At 45.6% G+C, this 18,937-nt stretch overlaps 2 protein-coding genes across 4 annotated transcripts; one reads left to right on the top strand and one right to left on the bottom strand.

Moving 5' to 3' along the window:
* Positions 1-492: 492 nt before the first annotated feature.
* map3k8 (mitogen-activated protein kinase kinase kinase 8) lies at positions 493-7,668 on the bottom strand. 2 transcript variants are annotated; one of them, XM_030349103.1, is made up of 9 exons: positions 7,632-7,668; positions 7,237-7,335; positions 6,311-6,715; positions 5,988-6,158; positions 5,249-5,510; positions 4,159-4,265; positions 3,229-3,381; positions 2,036-2,282; positions 493-1,538 (listed from the first exon to the last, which is right to left on the bottom strand). In XM_030349103.1, the coding sequence occupies exons 2-9, from the start codon at positions 7,267-7,269 to the stop codon at positions 1,420-1,422; spliced, it is 1,497 nt and encodes a 498-aa protein (XP_030204963.1). In that variant the 5' UTR covers positions 7,270-7,335; positions 7,632-7,668; the 3' UTR covers positions 493-1,419. The 2 variants fall into 2 exon arrangements, with proteins under 2 accessions (XP_030204963.1, XP_030204962.1); XM_030349102.1 differs by lacking the exon at positions 7,632-7,668 and having other exon boundaries at positions 7,237-7,562.
* Positions 7,669-7,677: 9 nt separating this feature from the next.
* Positions 7,678-18,680, top strand: mtpap (mitochondrial poly(A) polymerase). 2 transcript variants are annotated; one of them, XM_030349100.1, is made up of 9 exons: positions 7,678-7,925; positions 8,311-8,477; positions 8,629-8,862; positions 9,167-9,391; positions 10,965-11,176; positions 13,381-13,607; positions 15,446-15,538; positions 15,645-15,718; positions 17,951-18,680. In XM_030349100.1, exons 1-9 carry the CDS (start codon positions 7,778-7,780, stop codon positions 18,266-18,268), a joined length of 1,698 nt encoding a protein of 565 aa, XP_030204960.1. In that variant the 5' UTR covers positions 7,678-7,777; the 3' UTR covers positions 18,269-18,680. The 2 variants fall into 2 exon arrangements, with proteins under 2 accessions (XP_030204960.1, XP_030204961.1); XM_030349101.1 differs by lacking the exon at positions 8,311-8,477 and having other exon boundaries at positions 7,785-7,925.
* Positions 18,681-18,937: the final 257 nt, after the last annotated feature.

Raw genomic sequence — 18,937 nt, 5'->3', positions numbered from 1 at the left:
CAACATGTCTATACAATTAAAATGTAAAGTATTTCATAAATATTCCTAATTAATTTTCTAATTATTTAATGCATAATTATTCTTTACTACTTAGCAGTTGCAACTCATCGGTTGCAACAATGCATTAATGACTTTGGTTGCGGCGGTAAACGAGACTTTTTATCTTATCAGCCTGAAACTAAGATTTGTCTTTATTTTTTTTTTGCTCAGAAGAAATATTTAGGGTCGCTCAAAATGTTGCAACGACTGCTCTTAACCTTTAGAGGGCAACAACGTCCCAAATACCAGATGTTATTGGTAATTTCTAGTGGAAGGTCTACCGATTTTCCATTTGCCTACGTATCAGAGTACGTTGTTTGTTTAAGCCATGGACTTCCCCAAATAAATGTCAGGTTTCCCCTCTGGCCTTCTATATTGATCTAATGATTGTCTCGATGGCCTTTGACATACTTAATTTTCGACGGAGACGAAAGTTACAGGTCTAGGCGTTCCTCACAGCTGTGGATATTTTCATTTATTATATTGAATACAATTGTACATTCTTTGAAAATGCGCAATGCAATAAATGCAAGAGGATTAGGAATAGGTCTATGACAGTACTTATTTAAAACGATATGTATATAATGTATATGTATAAATATAGATATAAATATTCTAAGCCCCCAAAATAGAGAAGTTTGTGAAATGCTGGTAATAAAAACGTTTCCACCATAAGCCACAGTGGAAATAATCATCAGAGCTCAGTTCTGTCTCCAAGGAAGAATTCATAGTGATCAAACAACTGATTTCGGTTAAAAAGCTTTTGGTACATTTTCATGAAAATGGCATTGATCTATGAATTTCATTGGACACAAACACATTCTTTTATGGCTCATTCATTGAATAGGAATATTTGGAGAATCCAACATTAAACATTCTCTGTGCTTTCTATGTAAAAAAAACAAAACAAGTAAGTACTAGTTTCATCTAAAAAGATGTACAAAAATTGCAACATTCCAATGCATCCCAATTTGCATAGCAAATACTATCTTAGCTTCAAACCATTCCATAGGAATGAACATGATAGGCCATAGAACATAATATGACAGGGTTGAATAATAAAAGCTACTTAAGCTGAGAGAACTGTTATAATATATACAGCCATATCATTAAGATACTACAGGGAAACTTTAAAACTACCATATATTATCAACAACTGTTTTGCCGTTGTACTTCGTCTAAAAATGTAACGTCGAACAATTCAATGCCATTGCAATAGTCCAATTCCATGCCATGTCTTTGACAGCCTTCCTCATAATTCACCATAGTCGTTGGTAGACGCCCTCCGAGGTGTGAAACAGGGAAGTCTGGTTAGCTTGCGCTAATGGTGATTAGCGGATAGCCGTTGTATTGACTCAGCATTGATCCTCCGGGGCTAAGCTAATAATCTGCGGCAGGGGGCCCCTTGACGATCTTGTAGTACTCGGCCATGGCCCCCAGGTCTCCGTAGAGGGAGTTCCGCCTCATGTGGCCGGAGTCTTCGGAGCACAGAGATGACCCTGTGAGACGGGGAGGAGACACGTTGAAGTAAACAAACAAGGAGAGATGCAGCGCCATAAATAAATAAAACTGATCATTATACACACGATGGGAGGCTGCATTTGACCAAAAGCGGGGAGCTTTTAAGGTTAAAATGTCATTACGCTTCCAGCCAGGAGACACAGAGGCATCAAACGCTTTGAATCAACCATCCGCCCACCACACTCAACACACACAACTGACCCCGGCCTCCACCCACACCACCACCACCACAAACCTCTCCGCCACCCCCCACTTCCCCTTGTTAGTTAGGGTTTATATCACAGGGACAGATACAACTCATGTGGATTGTGCACAAACCAGCAGAAAGCCTCATAGCAGATGGCTAATTTCCAATGCCCGTCCATAGAGGGGGCCTTTAAAATAACATACATAAAAATATACACGGAGCAGCCTATCCATTCATCCATCCCTCTGTTCTGCAATTCATTCATCTACACGTCTATTGTCCCCTCACCCAGGAGGGTGTCGCTGTGCTGGCTGTGCTGCCGGTGCATGAGCTGGTGGGCCTCCTCCATGGCCGAGTCCAGGCTCCAGCAGCGGGGCTGGTCCTCCCTGGGGGGGTGCAGCGCCTCGTGGGTCAGCAGCTCCGGGGCCGAGGCGCGCAGGGTGGGGTTCCTCTCCATCGCACGGCCCAGGAAGGAGCGCATGGCCGGGCTGCAGTCCTCCGCCACGTCCTCCATGGGCGGAGCCAGCTTGTGGATCTGGGGGGTGTGAGGAGGGGTTTGTTGTGTTATAGGGAGGGTCTCGACTCAGGACTGGAGAGGGGAGGGGAGGGCAGTGGTTAAGAGCGAGTTGAAGAAGCTACAGCAAGCAGGACTGAAAAACCTCCAAGCAAAGAAAATAAGATTTCCCAGAATGCATTGCTTATCATCCTATTTTATTTGATTATATTATTTAATCTCAAAAGCACATTATGGAACCATGCTCGTTCACGTCTGTACATGGTGTATGTGCGTACTGTGTCGCGGTTTACCGTTTTTAAAATTAAAAGGAACCAGCTTGAGGGGAAACAGACACATTGGTTTCATGTGGAAGTGAGCTGCTCTTTCAATCGCAATTCAGATAAGAGCGATAAAGCAGAAACATAGAGTGTCTGAACATTAATGACCCGTGTCATGGAAATCACAAAGCAGAACGGGAAGTTGTGAGGCTGTGTGACAAGCAGTGGCACCGTGTGCTGCAAGCTCACACTCTATCCTGCTGATCTCGGCTGGAAGGGGAAAAATGCGCTCATGGAAAATGTACCTGGCTGTTATTGTTAGATTGATGAATGAAAAAGGAAAAAAATACAGAAAATCCATGTTGAGCATAGCAAAAAAAGAAAAGGGGAAATCCTAAAATAATATTACTGTAAAAAGCTGAATGAAGATGCATGGTAAAGGGTACAAGTTAGAGTGACCAAAAGGTCAATACTGTTTAATGCAAATCACAGAAAAACGAATAATAAAGACGGCAAAATAACCTGCCACACTTCCAGCCCACAAACAAGTATTTTTGGTTGTTGAAATATTAAGTGTATGCTTGCCCTGTAAAAACTAACCAATTAGGACTCTAATCCTTAGTTGACAAAACTGTCAATTAACGAATCAGCTGCCACAGGTCTTAGGAGGCGTTGTGTGCAGGCAGCAGCCCGGCGTGTGTACTCACAATGTAAAGGTAGGAGGGGTAGGCCGTGCGGGGGAACCTGGTGGCCCAGGGCGGGCTGCCCGTCTGCATGTGTATGATGGTGGTGCCCAGGCTGTAGATGTCGATCTTGGTGTCGTGACCGCGACACAGCACCACCTCTGGGCTCATGTACATCTGGAAGAGGTGGAGGAGGGGTGGGTGGGGTGGAGTGTGTTATTGAAGTACTTGAAAGAAGTGAAAAGATAATGATCAAAGAAAAGAAAGATACTCAGATTGATGTGTTTTATTAGGTAGACTAGATTAGATAGATGATTCATCAAATTGTTCGTGAGAAAAAGAGGGCCTGAAGATTTATTTATTCTTTTAAGTGCAAAAGAGCAGTATTGTTCCAACACTGGAAACTCCAGCCTCTTCTGTCAATATTGGACGTGCAGTCTCTCTCTCATTCTATCTCTCTTTCCCGTTTACCCTGGGGGTTTCCACCGGCCCAGCCAAGGCATGTGTGTGTGTGTGTGTGTGTGTGTGTGTGTGTGTGTGTGTGTGTGTGTGTGTGTGTGTGTGTGTGTGTGTGTGTGTGTGTGTGTGTGTGTGTGTGTGTGTGTGTGTGTGTGTGTGTGTGCACAGAGTTAGGCTAGTTAGTAAGAAAGGCCCATTTTGAAGTCCTTGTAATTTTGGTACATTTTCAGGAGGTACACTGGGAGACATGAAAAAGCACGTTGGAAATTCGAAGCAGAAATGAAATACAAAATCTCAAATGTATTCTCGTAAATCTCGAGTCTTGCGTAAGTCATTCTGTTTCCCAGTGATATAAATCAAAATGTGCTGACGATGTTGCCAACCAAAAGATGTGAATGTTTGAAAGTATGTGTGTGTGCATATGTGTGTGTGTCTTTGGGTGTGTCTGTGTGTGTGTGTCTGTTTGTTTAGTGTGCGTGTAGGTGTGTTTCTCACCTCGGTTCCTCTCAGGTCTCTGGGAGTGTACATCTCCTCAGTCATCTGCACCGTCAGGCCAAAGTCCACCAGTACCGCCTTGTCCGACATCAGAACTATGTTGCTCGCTTTAATTAGAAAGGAATGAACACATTATAGAACAACAAACAGTATAAAACAAATGTCTGTTATAGGTTTCAGTTCAGAGAATGCAACAAAGTCAGAGTATTTGGAACTTGCATTTTCTAAGTGACTTCTTTAAAACTAGAAACCAAGTTCTGCAATATACCAACGATTTAGCCAACTCTCCAGTGAAACCCCAAAATGCCTTCGGATTCAATACAACGAGCTTGTGACATTCAAGTACGATTTGGAAGAAAATATGAAGTCAGGATTCCTGGCAGCAGTGTTTGCTTCATTACTTCACCGCGGATGCCAAAATAATTGCATCTCTTGACTTTTCAGACAGGAAGGGCCGGGCGCCCACAGGCACACCACACCACAGAGCAGATACAAAATGGTCGCCCTCGCACAACAGTGCACTTGACTCTTAGTACCATGCATTTAACCCTTCCTCGTGGGGGAACCGACCGAGCACAAAGCTGGAATTTCCAGACATCCAACCCGGGTTTAAGGTCATGGAAAGCTTAGTGAAGCCTTGAAAGGAATGCTTTGATCCCATGATGGGGATCTTTACACGGACTAGCTGAGTTAATTCTGCCACAATATCTCATCACATAATTATCATCCTGTGTGCCAAGAATCTGTGCGGCAGTCACTAGTTGTGACCTAGATACTTGTGAACCCTCAGGTTCCTCCCCGTCAACGGTCTATTGCCCATACTTACACCAGGAATAGTGTCACGCCTCACAGTTATTAATCTTTTTGTTCTTCGCTGCCTTTTTTTGTTTGTCTGTGGTTGGGTTGTTGACTGATTCATCTGCTACCCTAGCCCAAGAAGCTTCAAACTTCAAAACATTGCGGCAGCCAATTTCTTGAAATGTGTCAGCAAACGGACATCCCGGAACAGGAATCACTATATAAGGGCATGCAAGGGAAACCACCTGCCATGTGTTTTTGCTCATTATTTTCGAGGGCAGCGGCGGCTTACGTTTGATGTCGTGGTGGATGACTTTGTTGGCGTGGAGGTACTCCAGCCCCCGGAGGACCTGCCTGGTCACCCAGATGATCTCAAACTCCCTCATGGGCCCGCAGCTGTCCACCTTTTCCAGCACCGAGCCGCCCTCGCCCGCCTCCATGAAGAGGTGGATCTTCTGGTCCCAGAGCAAGGCGCCGTACAGCTCCGCTATGTTCTCGTGGCGGAACTTGGCCTGGATCTCCACGTCGGCCGCTCGGAAGTTCTCCATCGGAATCTACGGCCCGGGGAGGGAAGGAATGTTGGCGATGGTGAGGTGTGAACGTGGAATCCATTTTGACTCCCCCACACACACATATTATATGTTCTCAGATAGAAGAGAGTTGGAGACGAGACTGAATAACTAAGCGGAAGTTCAATCGCAACTTCAATGCATGCATATTGGTAATATGATATGCAACAAGTGAGATAAACCTACATGAGGAAAGGAAATCACGGTCTGACCGTCCCTTTTACACAAAAGGATCATCAGTTCAAAGACTTTTGCACACTCACAAGGATTGAAATAATAGTTTTTTTAAACGGCTCCTAAATTGGCAGAATATATGTTGTGCATTAGTCATGAGTTATTACCGGGATTACTAGAGCTCGGGGCTGATAGCTACGTCAAGAGAAGCTGCGTTATAGTGAGTCTCACATTCTCTTTTGCTCTCATTTCCTGACTGAATTCCGATCATTGCTTGGCAGGACTCACCAGTTTGCATGCCATTCTTTTTCGGGTCTTCGTGTCCTGTGCCAGATGGACTTTCCCAAAGGAGCCATTGGGCACAAGGCCAGTCCGGGGATTCTTATAAGTCAACTTCCAAGGAAACAGGACAAACTCTCTATTGATCTGATAACGGCCCTTTTGAACAGCCATCTCTTTCTGTAAACATGCAAACACAAAACGAAAATTAAAAAAAACACTACATGCAAAACACAAATTACCAAGAAAAATCTGTCGACGAATTGGAGGGGAGCAAGCAATAAAACAAGGACAATTAGGACCTGTTTAAACAATGGCATTCGGGCTCTCACCTTGTTGAGCACGACTCCCATCTCCTCCGGCAGGTGCTGCCGTTCGGCCAGGGCCATATCCGAGACGAGGTTGATGAAGTCCAGCAGATCCGTCGCTTTCCCGTACTTGACTCCGCCGGCGCCTCCGTCCACACCTTCCCCGCTCTCCTCCTCCGCCACCCCCCCCTCGCTGCGGCCCCCCGGCTCGCTCCCTGACTCCCCTGCCTCCTCGCTGTCATCCATCTCCTCGTTATCTCCTTCTCCGAATCCCAAGCCTTCCTTGCTTGCCTCCTCGGCCACTCCAACCTTGCTCTCGATCTGATAGAGACTCTCCACCGCATCGATGATGTCTTCAATGTTCATGTGATTGAGTAGAAGTTCTATTCCGTCATCATATTTGTAGTCCATCTTCTTGTCCTCCTTGACCTGTGTTGGTACATTGGAGGTTGGTTTGTTATGTGATTAACGTGTGATTGTTGTTCTGGACTGGGACAACCTCGCTAGAGCGGGGCAGAAATGCATACTGACACCAAAGCCTGTCAGTGGAGGATTATACAGAAGGGGAAGAGAGTCATCGTGGGCAAAACAGGGGGGGGGGGGAGAGAGTGAGAGAGGATGAGCGAGAGAGAGCGAGCGAGAGAGCGAGGGAGAGAGAGAGAGAGAGAGAGATGTGGGAGTGTACTAAGGTTATTTTTTCCAACAAGGAAGTTTTAACAGTATTCCGGGAAGCCCCTGGAAAGTTGTTACACAAATGACTATTGGTAAATGCAAAAAAACAAAAAAATCATGCTGACTTTGACCACCTGCATGCGAATTTTTTTTTTACCAATTGTGCAGAAATATTGCAACATCCAGGCACCAGACATAAACAGAAAGAGAGAAAGACAGACAGATAAAAAAAACAAACAGATAGTGGGACAGATGTTCAGACGAGTATTCCGTCATACCTGTGTCGATGTCAGTGTGCTCCTTTCATGCATAGACACTCTCTGTGTTACAACAAGTCATAGCGCTGAGCCCTTACACCCTGTAGGACAGTGATCCGTCTGTGGAAACATACAGGCAGGACTGACGCAGAGGAAGTAAACAGGGGAGGTTTTGTGCTGTGAGGTGAAGCGTAGGTGTATACTTGTACTACCCACATATCCCATTCGCCATCTAGCCTACGTCCACGGCTTTACGTAACGTTACGTTTCACTTTTACTTTCCACTTGGCTTTCATATGTGATAAAAAACCAAACCATACTTAAATCGAAAATGAGTTTTGGCTTTCTGGATTAAACTGTTCGTTTGCTCGGGTATGATGCTAGTATTACCAATAAATGCATTAAGACCTAATTACCATAGCATGTTGTCACAATTGATGGTGTCACTCACAACTTATGATGTATTCATGATATTTATATAACTTGTGTTTTCTATTTTGGCTTCACGTACTTGCCGTAGAATACTCATACGCGCCTGCGCAATTCATTGTTTAAAACAAGTATGGCGTCCTCCTTCAGGGTGTGTAGAATGCATATGAGGGGAACGGGCAGCCTTTTAAAGCGTATTCAAATTATTGATACGTGTCTACAGAGAAGAATTGTGACCAACGTGGTTGAACCGTCTAATGTGTTGAAGAATGAAGAGAACGGTTGGTGATAAAGCTATATTCGTCAGCATCAAGATCCTTGCCGGGCTACATGCTAGCAAGCCTATTCATTTCACTGACAGGCTAAAGTCAGAGATTTATGTTCGCTGAATACCCACTGTGTGACATTATGTAGCCATCACAATAAATAAACACAACAGTTTGGCGTTGCTTAAATATAACCTTACGTCTACAAACCAGTTCAGTTGCTTGATTTGAAATGACGTCACCTTAGACTAGCTGTGTACAACCTAACTTATTTTGATCAGCTGTCAAGGTTAAATGTATTATTTATAACCCAATATCAAGTCAAAGAGCTGAGATGGGTCAACTATTTCTTGACCGATGCACAAACTCGGTCAGCACTGAGAAGTTTTATTGTGTCCAGGTGAACAGGAAGGATGGAAGGCATTTGATGCTATTCAGCTAGAGAGACAAGAACAGGCTGAGAGATCTGTCCTCATCAGCTGTCATTCCAAGACAAATGAGAAAAAGTTTCTCAAGTATTTATCAATACACGGGGACATCAAGAACAGTTTCTTTTATGAAAGCTATGTAAGTAATAAAGAAAAAAATTCAATACAGTGTTTTGTCTTGTATCACACACACATTTCCATTACAATGACGGATCTGCACTTCACAATCTGCATTATCCCAGTTAAAAAGCACACACTGATCAATTATAAACACTGTTTTGAATCTGCAGGGCACATATGCGGTGGTGGAGTTTGCCAATCAGGAAAGCATCGCCTCTTTACATGAAGCGGTTAACCTCCCTGTGGTCAGCAATGAATCTGTGGTGCCTTTCAAGTCCAGACTGTTGTCACTGAGGAGCCTAGGGGCTGCAGTTGTGCCAAACAGTCAGACTGGCCCAAAGTGCAAACCACAGGCCACCATACCTCTCACCGAGCTCATCCAGAGACTGTCCAAAGAAGAGAGTGTAAGTTTTACCAAAGATGCTTTTCTAATGCTACACATGTTGCAAATAGTTGTATTACAAGGCTACAGTAGTAGATGGTCTCTAGTCTTATTGTCTAGTTTTGCCTTTAATATGTCCTAGTACTTGTCAGTAGTGGCTTTACTGTTTATATATTGTTTTCGGTGAATGCTATTAATGCTACAACAGTTTCTTTCTAATCATGTCTGTTTTCTAATTTCAGTGCTTGAACAATTTTGTGCTTAAAATGTATGCTTAAAATGCCTGTGTAAGTAAATGTTGTTGTCCATGAATATTTCCTTCTCAGATAGACCACCAGGTAACGTCTCTCATGAAAGCCTACCAGGTCACGGAGGAGAACACACGCCTGCGCTTCCTGGTCTGCTCCCTGCTGAAGGACATTGCTGCTGCCTATTTCCCAGAATGCAACGTCAGGCCCTTTGGTTCATCTGTGAACGGTTTTGGGAAGCTTGGCTGTGACCTGGACATGTTCTTGGACCTGGACGGTATCAGTGGGAGGAACGTTGCAATGGTACTACTCCCAAAAATCTCATTCTGTTCTATTCCGACCGTTGTTGATAGGTCTGTCACTGTACTAGCTAGCCTCTTTAGTGGGAACAACTAATGCTATGTGGTAAAGCATCGCTGCTTTGGATAGAGGAGAAACTCTGTTTCTAACCCTGCTTTTCAATGTGAGTACTGTGGGGCAGTACTGATGTTTCTAGAGCTGAGGTTGTGTTTCGCCTTGTGCTTGCTAACTGTCCCATATTTGGGAGATGTGTACAATGAGATATTCTGCATTCATCATATTTTTCACGTCTTCACAGCTTTCAAACTATATTATGTTTTTCCGTAGAAACTGCATATTTTTTGTGGAAGTGAGAAAGAATGAAACAAAGATGGATGTGTGGCTCAAGAGGTAGAGCGAAAGATAGGCAAGCACTTGAAGTGGCCACTGGTTAGAAAAGCGCTCTATAAATGCAGTCCATTTACCAATCTGATTTGCTGTACCAGCACATTTTGATGAGGCTGTTGCCACAGACACTCGATCACCTCGACATTCCATTGCCCATCATTAACACAATTTGAGACAATAATGACTGTGCAGAAAAACTTTAGCTAAACCTCTTTAGTACACCAAATGGTGGACAGTAGAGGAGTTGTATTACTTGTATTACATCATTTTGAAGATACATTTATTGAAAGAAAGAGGCGTTGGTCACCTGGATTGGGCCTAAAAAAATTTTTTGTTTGGTTCCGATTTCCGACCGAACCTGTCAATTTGTGTGCGACCCAAATTATTTTATGAGCTTTATAAAAAAAAAAAAAATAATAATAATAATAATTTTTTTTTTTGATGCAAACTATAATTACGTTCTGGTACAGCACCTCTTCATTCTGTACAAGGATGAGCGAATTTTCTCGTTTTTAAATGAAAACAACCTACCTATCATTCGCTGCCGCTGGAAAAAATAAAATAAAAAAATAAAATAAATTCCCTACCTACCCATGACCTCAACTGACCACCAACAGGAACCAAACTTTTTTTTTTTTTAGGCCTTGGAAACGGGAATAACGGTCATGGGGTGTCTTTTGTAGACCCTTGCTCGTAATCAACGAAATTCTTTGAACCCAATTGACGTACTTCAACTTGTGATGCTGAGCCACAGCGAACCTTAGGTTGAACCCCGGTTGAATTCTGGGTCAAATAACGCGTGTTGACTCAACACCATGTATAGTACTAGTGCCTTGCTGGGAAAGTTGTTAGCTATAGTTTATTGAGGACTGTGATTTGGAGTTATTTGTTGACGTCTACCAAATTGCATGTGTATTCTGGCATGTGCATGTTTAAACTTAGAAGTTTATGTTTGGTGACGGTTATCGAATCACCAAGCAGCAATGTTGATTAGGATTTTAGCCTTGCCAGTCGTTAGTTTAGTTATGCTCGTCAATTTCCATTGAAGTAATTACATAAAACTGTCTGTGGTGGGGGGGGTGGTATTTATATGCTGCAAGAAGAAAGGCATTTGTAATCCTTTATTTAGACCCATTCTTGTACCCCAGAACAGAACCTAAAGCTATGTATTCTTATTCTCTGTGATCAGCCAAAGGCAGGCCTGGTGCTGGAATACCAGATGAAGAGGTCCAACTCTGAGCGGGCCGTCACCCAGAGCATTCTCTCCGTGGTCGGGGAGTGCGTGGACCGCTTCGGGCCCGGCTGCGTTGGGGTGCAGAAGATCCTGAACGCCCGGTGCCCCCTGGTCCGGTTTTCCCACCAGCCCTCCAACTTTCAGTGTGACCTCACAGCCAACAACAGGTATGCCGTTAAAACAGCCTGTTGAGACATGCCAAGCATTATCAGAGTTTGTGCTGACAAAACAAAGATTGGGAGAAGGGACTGTTGTGGAAACAGTCATGGATTTGATATGGCGGGTTAGGGTTAATTTACAATATATAGTAGGGGGGGAAAGTAGTCTGAAGATGTCAGGGAAGCGAACAGGCAGTGTATGTAGATGCCATAAAAACATTCTTCACAATATATTTTAGGTTACTTGTATTTTTTTTAATTAGTGACTTTCTTTGAAATGAGGGATGACTATTTTTATTGGGCCAGCATACAAATAAATGATGAAATGAATACAACGTTTGGTGATAAGGTTGGAGGAGCCTTCTTGCCAGATTCTTGTTATACCAGTGTTCTACTGAACTACACTTACCCTGGTTAAAATAGCCTCGACTCGAATACACGACTGTAAATGAGCCCTTAAGAAATGATAATGTTGGATACGTACTGATACATGGACCCATAAACTATGAATGTAAAGTCTGACCTAACAGACGTTTAGGTTGGGTAGTTTAGATAATGAGGCGTTTTGAAGAGAAGGCTCATTGTGGTTCTAATGAGACACAGGAGAGTCAGTGAAGTAAATCTGAAAAAGAAAGTGTGTGAGGTCCTAATAACTGCTTTATATAAATGTGTCGGATATTACTGAAGCAATGAAATCTGACTATAGCAAGACAGGAAACTGAACAGTAAAGAAGACGATGTGACAACAAGTGTTGATACAAATGTTAATTTACGTGACACCTTTTAATTAGGTTATGGAAGGAAACTATCTCTGGCTGCAAGGGTCATTTATAAAAATACTTATGGGTTAACGCAAGGTTATAACATGACCTCGCATAACCTCAAGGTCATTTCACAAAGAGCAGTGTGAGCTGGCACAGAAATGTGCACGTTTTGTGTTGACCTGCTACCACAGTAGTGGTGCAATTACCCCGAAACAGAAACCGCAGTGGGCAGGAAATGCTTTGCAAGCTCTTGCTCAGCGAGACTCAGCAGGGGAGGAGGAGACAGGACACCACCGGGTGTTGTTTGCGTTTCACTTCCCGTATCCGGCCTGTGGTAAAAGCGTGTTCCCTGCGCGCGTGTCCGTGTGCGGCCACGTGGACGCGCACGCACACAAGAGCACGTACACCTGCTAACGTTTAGAAAAAGACTCGGGGAGGAAGTGGATCAGCCACCCACTGTTGTTGTTTTTTTCTCCTCAAAGAGAAGCATATCAGTTGTAGTAGCGGAAAATTGAGGCTTATTCTGACCTCCAGGTCAGATCGATTGAGAGACGGTTGATAGTCCCCCGCTGTTTGTTTCCACCAGAGCCATGTAGGGCCTCGCTCTGCTGCTGAAAGGGGTTCCCTCTCTCTCTATCTTGTTTGTCATAGTTTCACTGACCTTTGAGCCATGTCATGGCATTTATATTCTAGTTCCTCCTCTCAGCATCAGGCCAAACAGACATTTAAGGCGCAGGGAATGTTTGTTTTCTTTTTATCTGCACAAATAATTAGTAGGAAATCGATTTTCTGTTTAAATACACAAAGAGGTAAATTCCCTGTGTTGTTAAGCAGAGGAGTGGTTGAGAAAGCGGAGGGGAAAAGCTAATGAAAAGCTGTTCTTCAATAAGTTATGTTATATATAATGTCTGATGTTGAGCATAATAACTTTATTTTTTAACTGAGATTAAAGGTTTTTTTTCAGGGAGTTTTCTTACAAACTGAGCATCTTTTTATATGTGTTCAGAAAACGGGGCCGAACAGCATGATGCCACTCCGAGCCTCCGGTCGGTTGGCCCAGGGCGAAACATGCCAACCACTGACGTATGCCTGCTGTGCCACGGGAGACATTCCCTACCAGGGTTCACCACATGACGCTTGGCTGCATCTTTACAAACCATTTAAACCATTTTCACTCTCCCGAATTGGTACTCAGTTCACTGCATGGTGCATGCTGCTCCATGTACCGAAGCAAGCACTTTATCCAAATCCCATAGGGCTCTTCTGGCCAAAATGTGGTCAAACACCCGAAACACCGGACCCTTTAAAAAGGGCAGTGAAACCCTAGCGTACGGACCCTCAGAACGCAGACATCACATCCAGCTCCCGACTCCAGCACACCAGCATGCACGGCAAACCTGTTTGACGTCCTACTAAAACATCAGGGTGTCATCCCTCTTGCTCCCACAGGGTGGCGATGAAGACCTCTGAGCTGCTGTACCTGTACGGCTGCCTGGACGGGCGTGTGCGGGGCCTGGTGTTTGCCGTGCGCTGCTGGGCCCGGGTGCACAGCGTCACCAGCAGCATCCCCGGCGCCTGGATCAGCAACTTCTCCCTCACCGTCATGGTGCTGTTCTACCTGCAGCGCAGAGCCACGCCCCTCATCCCTACCCTGGACCACCTCCGCAGCCTGGCAGGTAGGGAGGCTAGCCGCCGCCGCCGCCGCCGCCGCTTTGAACAGTTTTGGATGTCGTTGTTTTTTATCTGGTATTGATAGTAATAATACATTTTATTTATAGTGCCCTTTTCATTCGAAGATCTCTAAGGGCTACGGGTAAAAAAACAACAAAGAGAAACAAAAACGGTGGCATTTTGGGGAAAGGAAGTAAAATCAAGATAAGTCATTTTGTTAGAAACAAAAAGGTTGAAAAAAAACATCCAAGAGGAGGAACCAAAAGTTTTGCTTCAAAGAAATTACTTAATGGGATATATTTCTTGAAATAATGCTAATTAATTCATTTGGGTTTTATATGAATGTAGGGAATCTATCCAAAAAGGTCTTCATTCCCATTTTTATATCTTAAAAGAACAAACACTGCCACTGCCAACCAATTAACAAGTAGTTAAGTTTGCATCTTGTCTTAATCATATTTAGATTGTGAAAAAAAACCTCTGCAATAACTGTTTTAATGTCACATCGCCCGGCACCACTCATAAGACTCGTATGTTAAAGTCAGACCTATCCTCAAGCAATTTCAATTTTAAGTGTCATTGGGACATGCAAGCACATAATAAATTCGGGCTTAATGCCCAAAGAGATGTTTCATTACTGGGGAAACTCTCAAAATATATGATGCCTGCTCATTGTTATGTATATATTTATGACTCTTGTCTAAAATTGGCTACACACTCATAATTCTCCCAAATGGCAGCCTTTAAATCTTTAGCTGAGGTTAGGGCTACGGCAGCACTCGGATACTTCATTTACTGTGTGCCCTGGAGTGACTGTTCATTGGAATGGTTGCAACAGCAATAAACGGCCAATGACCAGTGAGATGGGATGTTGAATGGGCAAGGTCATGTGCGGGATCCATTCATAATTCCTCGAGGGAGTTCGGGCCTTGAAGCCCCTCGTTGCCGTGCCTGCTATTAATGTTATAAAAGGACAAAATACATTGTAATTAACAGGGATTGCGTTGCGGTAATTGTTTCTTGGGACCACTGCCTACTCTGTTGAGTCGGCACTGCCTTTATTAGGTTCCCCGCACTCTGAAGCTCCCTCGCTCGCTCTCGCTCTCCCTCTCTCGCTCTCCCTCGCTCTCTCTCGCTCTCCCTCTCTCTCTCTCTCTCTCTCCCTCTCCCTCTCTCGCTCTCTCGCTCTCCCTCTCTCGCTCTCTCTCTTGCTCGCTCTCTCTCTCACTCTCACCCACTGTGTCACCTTGGCCACCTGATAATTGCCTTTCCAAAAGCAATTCATCCTATCTCCTGCAGCCCCACACACACTCACCCCCACCCCACCCCCACCCCTCTCCTGTCCCTCCTCATCTCCCCCCCGCTCCCCCTTCCCCAGCCTCGGCACAGACCCCAGCACACCCGGTACTAACGACACAATAAAAAGCCCCCCCACGCAGAGGGACCACTCATAAAGGCACGTGCACGTGCACAAAGGCCCACCTCATGACCAGGCACTTTTTTTTTGTTAAACAATCCCGTGTTAACCCACCATGTCGGGGAGGGGGTGCAAAGAGACGGGACGCATTGCAGGGCTTTGATGTACAACCCCAGCAGGCGCCCCCAATAAATGACAAAAAACAGTCATCTTTTTTTTCTTCATCACTTACTTTTTTTTCTCATCTCTTGTTACTCTCCCTCCCTCCCTCCCTCCCTCCCCGGTCCCCATGTTCCCTCCACGGTTGAGTTGACACCATCTGTCTGCATCTTGTTTATGGGGAACGCAGCCGCCGCGTAACAGGCAGTCATTTACCTTCTTCCCCCCCCCCCCCCCCCCCCTCCTGCTCTCATTGTTCTCCACAAGGCCCTGCGGACAAGAGCGTGATTGAGGGCAACGACTGCACGTTTGTCAGCGACCTCAGCAAGATCCAGCCCCAGGACAACACAGAGACGCTGGGTGAGACGACGTTGGCACAGCGGTGCCATCACTGCCACATCCAGGTTCACTTTTTGTGTGTTGTGCACATTAACACACTTTTTTCTTCGTCTTTTTTTTTTTTCAGAGCAACTTTTGTGTGGGTTCTTTCACTTCTACAGCACCTTTCCGTTTGCCAGGAAGTCCATCAATATCCGAAAGGTAAGATCTTTTTGAAAATTGTCATTCAAGGGGACTTATTGTTGTGGTTTGGGTGTAGTGCACACATGGCCGGCTCTCCTATCCGACAGAGGAGTTTCTAGTCGGGGGGGGGGGGGGGGGTGTGCGCTAACGGGTAAGAGGCCGTTTCTGCATCAGCTCCGGTAGCCTTGTGTCTACGGAGAAAAATCTACGGATTGGGTTTCCCTACCTTCCCCCTCCCCCGCCACTGGGCGGGTCTCCTGCCGAGCAGATCTGCAGTTGATTTCAGCAGTGTTGTGGTGAATGACGTCTACCCAGCCGGATCACAGCGTTTGGCCTGTCACGGGTGATGGATGCTGGCAGGCCCCGGCGCCCCAGTGTCCCACCATCACTCCTGGAAGCTCTTTGCTTGGAAGACGATGACAAACTGACGGAGTCGAAGGGAGGCCACTTGTTGATCGAGAACCTTCCATGGTTTTGGATTTGCATTGTATTTTCAGACACACACGCTTGCATACGGAGAGAGAGATGGAGAGAGAGAGAGAGAGCATGAGTGAGAGAGAGAGAGAGAGAGAGAGAGAGCGCATGAGTGAGAGAGAGCGAGCGCATGAGTGAGTGAGAGCATGAGTGAGAGCATGAGTGAGAGAGAGCATAAGTGAGTGATAGCATGAGTGAGAGCATGAGTGAGAGTGAGAGCATGAGTGAGAGAAAGCGCATGAGTGAGAGAGAGCATGAGTGAGTGAGAGCATGAGTGAGAGAGAGCGCATGAGTGAGAGAGAGCATGAGTGAGAGCATGAGTGAGAGAGAGCGCATGAGTGAGTGAGAGAGAGAGAGTATGAGTGAGTGAGAGAGAGAGCATGAGTGAGTGGGAGCATGAGTGAGTGAGAGCATCAGTGGGTGGGAGCATGAGTGAGAGAGCGCATGAGTGAGTGAGAGCATGAGTGAGTGGGAGCATGAGTGAGTGAGAGCATGAGTGAGAGAGCGTATGAAACTGTATAACCAGTCCAGGGTTGAAGAGGACGCCTCAGGTCAGGTGCACTCTGGCCGTGACCCTAGGCTCCCAGCGGTGAAGAAAAGGGCCATAAATCTGCTAAACGGTGCTACAATTCTCCTGTCTGCCTATGAGCGATGGCTTTATGATGCAGTCTTATAACACCCGGTGCAGCGACATCCTCTCCCCTTGTAATCCATCCATCTCATTTCATGCCTGGGTTTAAGCAGGCTTTAGGTATTACAGGTATCCCATCCCAAGGAGCCCAGGAGTTTCATTCAACATTCGGATTTGTAGCATTAATGCTGTTAATATCTTCAAATGTGTTTAAATCCAATATCAAATGGTATTCCTGCTTTTATTTCATTTTTTTTTCTTGTATTCCCTGTGTCAACCTTTACTGAATTATTATTTTTCTGAGACACAAGCGTTTTTATATTTTATCTTGCGAGAGGAATGTTACATAAGACATGAGTTACTGCCTCTGATTGCCAGTGCTGACCTGCAGGCTTGCTCCTCAAAGTGTGTGTGCGTGTGTGTGTGTGCGCACGCCTGTGTGTAACAACGCTTTTGTGTCTGTGTGTGTGTGTGTGTGTGTGTGTTAGAGAGCGCTTATGTGTCTTGAGAGAGTGCTCATGTGTGAGAGAGCGCTTGTGTGTGTGCATGTGTGTGAGGGAGCGCTTGCGCCCGCTTGTGCATGTATGCGTGTGAGCGTGTGCACAAAAACTCTTTCCCATCTGTTAGCCTGGGGTGTAATGTACTTTTCTGGCATAGGTGCCCCAGATCTCACTGCAAAAGTCCTGACGGCATGACCAATCAGAAGGATGGACGGGGGTAGCACGTGGTGCCCATGCATGAAGGAGACATTCGCAGGGTCTGCAGACATTGATCATGCAGAATATTTCCCTGTGATCAAGATCTGATGCCTGCATCAGACATCAGCTGTGTCCAGCATGTCGGATTTGAAAGAAATCCATCTGGGCCGTTTGAAACGTCTGTGAACGGGGAATATGTAATTCATGTCAATACTTAAAATGCCTTGGAAATGAAAAATGTGGAATTAATGTAAATGTTTTACCGCCTCAAACCACTTCTCTAGACGTATGAGTGTATACTGTTGAGGTCAAACTAGGGTCTGATTGATTTTTTCTTTGTACTTTCTGTTCAGACGTCACCGCCGCGTCCCTTGCACGCGCGTTTGCCTCCGTGCGTGTGTCTAACGGTTACCCCCCCACCCCCCTCCCCACCCTCCTTGTCTCCAGGGCAAGGAGCAGACCAAACCCGAGGTGGTGCCCCTGCACATCCAGAACCCCTTCGAGGTGTCGCTCAACGTCAGCAAGAACGTCAACGCCGCCCAGCTGGAGCGCTTTGTGGCGCTGTGCCAGGAGGGCGCATGGCAGCTGGAGCAGAGCGCCACGCTGACGCGCGGCACCGGCCACGCCCCTTCGCCGTGGGGGCTGGCGGCGCTCCTCGTCCCCGCCGCCGGGACCCCGGGGATCAAAGGTCGCAAGAAGAGGAAGCGGGAGCCGGCCAGCGAGAGGATCAAGAGCCTGTTGGAGTCGCTGAAGAACAAGATATAGAGGCCGGCATGTGTGGGAGGACTTGTTCCAGAGACCTTTCCTGTCCCCGTGCTTCGAGGAGGAGGTGGGGAGAGGCTGTTGTCCCTCGATACGTGATCATTCAACAGCACTGACACTGGGATGTATGGTTTTGAATGGGCTGCAGTTTCACATGTGAACACCAGAGGGGGTTGCAGTGCCCTGTTTGGGCATGCATGCATAGTTCCAGGCATGGGGAGGGATGTTTCACACATCACCGAAGCCCCCCTCTGTTAAGCCTCACTCCGGACTGAGGAAACTATTTGCTTATTATAGAGCAAAGAATACGCCTCTTGTTGTGTTTATCTTGTTTGTCTGTAACCTTGTGTACAGAGATATTATGGAAGCCACCCAATCTTGATCTTTTGCACAAATACAATCATGATTGTGGGTATTTGTTGTCACGTAGTGGTTTTATTGTGGTGGATCCCATTGCAAAGTCCCTCTTGCCCGAGCATCCCAAAAAAAAAAGATTTGTTAGAAAGATTTATTTTGTTGTTCGATTACACAACATTGGTGTGAGGGGAAAGCAACACGTCGGTTTAGTCTCTTGCTACATCTGGATTACGGTTTGCAGCCGTCTACCATGACGTAGCACGGCTGGCACGCATTACTCAAGTGTTGTATGGGAGTTCAGAGCCCGTTTAGCCG

The sequence above is a fragment of the Gadus morhua genome, chromosome 23, assembly GCF_902167405.1.
Source record: "Gadus morhua chromosome 23, gadMor3.0, whole genome shotgun sequence".
Taxonomy (NCBI): Eukaryota; Metazoa; Chordata; class Actinopteri; order Gadiformes; family Gadidae; genus Gadus; species Gadus morhua.
This window is presented reverse-complemented; position numbering and strand designations above follow the sequence as displayed.

Bases quoted from the DNA above. Each gene is read 5' to 3' on its own strand.
- map3k8 (XM_030349103.1), bottom strand. From the start codon at position 7,269: ATGCATGAAAGGAGCACACTGACATCGACACAG. The intron at 6,716-7,236 runs GTATGACGGAAT...GTACCAACACAG, and splicing joins GCACACTGACATCGACACAG to GTCAAGGAGGACAAGAAGAT. The intron at 1,539-2,035 runs GTGAGGGGACAA...CCCGTCTCACAG, and splicing joins GCACAGCGACACCCTCCTGG to GGTCATCTCTGTGCTCCGAA.
- mtpap (XM_030349100.1), top strand. From the start codon at position 7,778: ATGGCGTCCTCCTTCAGGGTGTGTAGAATGCATATGAGGGGAACGGGC. The intron at 11,177-13,380 runs GTATGCCGTTAA...TTGCTCCCACAG, and splicing joins GACCTCACAGCCAACAACAG to GGTGGCGATGAAGACCTCTG. The intron at 13,608-15,445 runs GTAGGGAGGCTA...GTTCTCCACAAG, and splicing joins CCACCTCCGCAGCCTGGCAG to GCCCTGCGGACAAGAGCGTG.